Below are 5,328 nucleotides of genomic sequence, written 5' to 3' on the forward strand. Positions count from 1 at the left end.
AAACAATTTTTAAATAAATTATTTTAACATTAGTTTTGGTGGGAATAGGCAGGGTTTTGCCTATGTTCATGGTGATAAATAATTCAGTTACCCTAGATCTTAGAGAGTTTGCTTTGGATCTTCTTATCATAGGTGGCTAGAGCTAAACATTTAATAATCACCACTCTGGTAGAGTATCTTCTAAATGCTAAATCATGGATTGGATTCAGTCTGTGGTAAAGTTTTCAGTAGTCCTCAGCAAAGTAGAAAAATAAGGCCAGTGATACTTTGAGATTATATTCTTTCTATTTTGGGTGTTACAATATTCTTTCTTTTACAAATTGATGATTATAGAAAATGGTGGTGATTTTATGATGTCCTTACTTCATAAAAGTTAGCTTTTGGAATGTGCATTTGTTTTGAGAACATCAATTCTATTAGATAAATAAAGTTGTTGTTTATAAAACATAGGAAAAACTTTTAAGAGGTTTTAACCATAGATTAGTACCTAGTAAGCAAAATATTTTTCATATGTAGAATTCACTGGATGTGGTAAACATAAGATAAGTAGAGCACATTATGTGCTAAACACAGAGGGGGATACTTGATATTCCTGAGATACCTGGGTTCTAAATACCGATAATATAGGATTCATACATGAGACTAAATACAGAGACACTCGATATTCAGGACACACTAAATATACATGAGCATTTATTATTCATGATGCCTTAATTTGGCCACTAAACAGTGATCTCCATTCTGGCCCCACATATCCTCTGCTCAAAAACATAAATAAAACCCATGGAGTGCCTGCAGAAGAGCTGAGTAAGATCTGATTTTTGCAGAGGTCAACTAAAATAACAAGTCTGAAACAGCCTACTCTCTCCTGTGTTCTACCTGCAGTCCTGAAAGGGTCAGTGGCAGAGAACAATGCAGGTGGTGACAGCAGGGTCACAACTGCTCACAACAGGGAACAAGGTCAAAAGGCATTTATATGATACAGCACCCCAAAATACACATGGTAAAGTTACTGTGGTCATCGCAAACTTCTGAAAATTCTTAATACATGGCAATGATGGTATGACTATCCAAATGAAGATTTCAACTTTCCTTCCATTTCTTTATACGGAGCATTAATAAAGTGCCAAGTTTCACACAGAGGACAGCATGGAAATTTACATTTAAGATAGAGCTTTTGCAAAAAAAAATTTTAAAAAAAGAGCTTTTGCAACTGTAAACATTGGTGCACACTGTCTTACCTATTAACTGTTGTGTTTCTGGTAGGAATGTTATAAGCCCGCAATATTCTGACAAGAATCTTAATATCTCCATCACAGACAGTGTGCGCTGCTACCTTTTTTCTTTCTTTCCTCTGAGGCTTTAACTTCCTTCGTCGTTCAACAAGCTTACAAATTGCATGTGTCAACTGGCTAAAGAGTAAGAAAGTGATCAGCTGCATATACCCAAGATAACTTTGTTTTAAAAGACATCAATTTTTATTTTTTATTTTATTTTACAATTTTATTTATTTATTTGACAGAGAGAGACACAGCGAGAGAGAGAGCACAAGCAGGGGGAGTGGGAGAGGGAGAAGCAGGCTTCCTGCCGAGCAGGGAGCCCAATGTGGGACTCGATCCCAGGACCCTGGGATCATGACCTGAGCCAAAGGCAGACGCTTAACGACTGCGTCACCCAGGCGCCCCAAAGACATCAAATTTTAAAGTGAATTATTGTGAATAAGGCCATTATTCGGAACCATATTCTCTCCATTGTGGAGGGGAGACAGAGTTGTCTTAAGCCCAAGGAAAGAACCTTTCTCTAAGCACAGAAGAGATTCTGTGCTCACTATCATGTTGTGAGAAGATGCGATTGCCCCATGCCCTTTGGGTACATGGTCCAAGAAGAGACAAGGGCATGGAGACGTCATTCCACAAAGACATGACATTCTTTCAGAATATTATTCATTTTTCAGGAATCACTCTCTTGAAAGTGATCAGATACTCAACTTTTCTACAGGCTCTGAAACAGGAGTTAGTAACACAAGCTGTAATTCCACAAATCCATGGAATTACAGCTTTATGGTCACACTCATTTCCACCCCCTCAAAAAACGAAAATAAAATACAATAGATTTCAGCATCCAAGCCAACTAAAACCATATTGGTCACATTAGGAATCTGCAAGTGGCCCCAGGGAGGATTCCCAGAAACATGGCATCCCTACTCCTAGTCCTACCCCTAAGGTTCAGAGATAGAACAGTATGAGAATTGAGTTGAGCCAAAGGCTCCCCCACCTGCTGCCTGTGGGTTGTAGCACCCACGGATGGCTGAGGATTTTTGAAAGGGAGAGATTATAGGCTTAGTATGCGGTGCTGCCAGCAACTTTTCCAGGAGCGGCCCCAGGACAGGAAAATCTTAGGACAAAACTAACTTGGGACAAAGGTATTTCTTTTCTTTTTCTTTCCTGCCCTAAAAACTGTCAATAAGGAAAGGGTTAAAAACCAGTACTATGCAACTGAAAACACCTATCATATAGATATGTCCAAAATGCAATTTTAAAACAACCAAATATATTTTAAGTCACTATATTTCACTTTATGCCTTGTAAATGCATCCTCTGACATGTAACTTAATATTAAAACAGAGAACTTTGAGGGCATTAGCTTAAAGCTTTATATTTCATATTTAAAAAATAATAATTTTTACAATGTACCTTGCAGATACAATTTCTTCATAATCAGCCACAACATCTGATAAGTTAAATTTGCTAACTTTGACAATTCTTTTCATTATCAACCTTCTTATCTACAAAAAATATATTTAAAGAAATAATAGTTAATATTTGAAGATTAAGTATTTACAATGCTATTGGTGCCACCATTTTTTTAGTCTTAATTTTTGCAAGCAATGAATGTAAAGGGAGATGAGGAGGATTTCACAAAAGTAAATGCAAACATACTGATAATACTATTTTGTTATTGTTACCTTTTTCAGAAAATTGGCAGAATTAATCCTTTGTGCAGTAATAGAATTGACATCTGAAATGGAGACATCCTTCTCTGTCTGACTTTCATATTCCTAAACAGAGAATTAAGTTAGTTTTACCTCTTCAATGTAACAGTGTTCAGAGTATGATGCACTGCAATAAGATATAAAATATTAAATATTCAGTTCATGTGTGGGAGACACTGGCAACACTCTGGCATAAGAGAAGAAAACATTTCTTTCAGATTCTCCTACTGAGCATTAGCTAAGAACAGCTTTTGTCCATATTTCATTTGTTTCTAGGATGAGGTCCATTCATCCTTTAAAATAGATAATGTTGGGGCGCCTGGGTGGCTCAGTCAGTTAAGCGACTGCCTTCAGCTCAGGTCATGATCCTGGAGTCCCGGGATCGAGCCCTGCGTTGGGCTCCCTGCTCGGCGGGGAGTCCGCTTCTCCCTCTCCCTCTGCCCCTCCCTGCATCTTGTGCTCTCTCTCTCTCTCACACTTACTCTCTCTCTAATAAATAAATAAAATCTTTAAAAAAACATAGAAAAATTAAAACAGTATAATGTTGAGAAAAAATTATGATTGAGAAAATTATGAGAAAATGTGAAAATGATGGCAAAATATTCTTTATGCATGCATTTACCTGGCAATCACTGAAAACAAAACATATGGGGAGTAGTACAGTATCAATAACTTTAATTTTTAACTTCTAACTTTATTTTTTTAAGTTTTTTTAAAGTAATCTCCACACCCACCGTGGGACTCGAATTCACAGCCCCAAGATCAAAAGTTGCAGTCTCCACCAACTGAACCAGCCAGGTGCCCCTTAACTTCTAACTTTAAAAAGTTTATCAATAATGTTAATTTTACATCCAGCAGTTGGTATAAGATTGTCAGGCTGCTTCATCTATATAATTCAGAATAAATCTGTATCTGTTAAATCTGTATTTGTGGGATACATCCCTAGTGCACATGGAAATTGTTTTACATTATGGATAACACTAATGACTACACAAAAATAATGAAATAGATACTTTAGAACTTTTAGCCATGTTACAACGAACATTCTTTCATCTGAAAGTAATTTATTTGTTCTTCTGATTATCTGCAAGAAATCTTGAATTTAGTTCTGTTGGTAAGTAACAACTTTTACTTAAAGATATATTAATATTTCATATCACTTTACACTTTATTAATTTATAGGAGCTACTTAAATATTATAATATCTAGATATTAATTTTTTGTTATATGTGTTGCAAATATATTGTCTTAATCTGTAGGGTTTAATTTTAATATCAAATTTATTAACCTTTTTTTAAATTTATACTTTTTGTGTTTTAAGAAATACTTTCTTACCCCAAGATTAAGATATCCATTTAAAGTTTTGCTTTTCACATGTAACCCTTTTCTTATTAAGTTTTTTATTTTAATTCCAGCATAATTAACATAATTCACATGTAGTCTTCATTACACATGGTATTTATTCCTTTTGTGAGGTCTGAATCTAATTTTCTTTCTTTCTAGACAGATGACCAGAACCGCTTAAGATTTTTTTTTAAAGATTGTATTTATTTATCAGAGAGAGAGCGAGCACAAGTAGGGGAAGTGGCAGGCAGAGGGAGAAGCAGGCTCCCTGCTGAGCAGGGAGCCCCAGGCAAGACTCAATCCCAGGACCCCGGGATCATGACCTGAGCTGAAGGCAGACCCTCAACCAACTGAGCCACCCAGGTGCCCCTTTTTAAAGATTTTTTTATTTATTCATTTGAGAGAGACAGAGAGAGTGAGTGAGGGCATGAGCAGGGGGGAAGGGCAGAGGGAAAGGGAGAAGCAGACTCCCCACTGAACAGAGAGCCTGACTCGGGGGCTCGGTCCCAGAACCCCGAGATCGTGACCTGAGCCGAAGGCAATGGCTTAACCCACTGATCCACCCAGGTGCCCCAAAAGCCCATTCTTTTCCAACTGATTTGTGATTATACCTATCAAATATAAAGTTTCCACATATGCATAGTAAGTCTGTTTTGAGGCCCTCTGTTCTATTTCACTGGTTTGGAATTGCATTACTACATTTACAAAATAACTCGGGGATAACTGGCATCCTACAATGCTGGCACCTTACAACTTCCTATCAGTGAACATTTACTCAGATTTTTTTTACATCATTCAAAATGTTTTATAATTTTCTCCATTAAGTCCTTGCTAGCCAGTTGTCCCACATTCCAAATTTGATTGTTTCCTTGCGGTGCCATTTAACTTGTTTCTCTATTCCTCATACTTCTTGTTAAACAAATTAATCTAAAGTCTTAATTTGATTCAGATTACACATTTGTGGCAAGGATACTTCATACATAATGTTGTAT

The 5,328-nt window shown here is 36.6% G+C and overlaps 1 protein-coding gene across 1 annotated transcript in view; it reads right to left on the reverse strand.

Annotated features, from left to right (window-relative positions):
- CC2D2B (coiled-coil and C2 domain containing 2B) overlaps positions 1 to 5,328 on the reverse strand; it is an 87,507-nt gene that overhangs the window by 39,700 nt on the left and 42,479 nt on the right. The window contains exons 19-21 of the mRNA XM_081823123.1: positions 2,966 to 3,058; positions 2,694 to 2,785; positions 1,242 to 1,412 (exon numbers count right to left, since the gene is read on the reverse strand). Coding sequence (XP_081679249.1) covers positions 1,242 to 1,412; positions 2,694 to 2,785; positions 2,966 to 3,058 — 356 coding nt within the window. The remainder of the gene's footprint in view (positions 1 to 1,241; positions 1,413 to 2,693; positions 2,786 to 2,965; positions 3,059 to 5,328) is intronic.

This window comes from Leptonychotes weddellii, chromosome 6 (assembly GCF_054177405.1).
Source record: "Leptonychotes weddellii isolate Sample4059 chromosome 6, ASM5417740v2, whole genome shotgun sequence".
NCBI classification, from domain to species: Eukaryota; Metazoa; Chordata; class Mammalia; order Carnivora; family Phocidae; genus Leptonychotes; species Leptonychotes weddellii.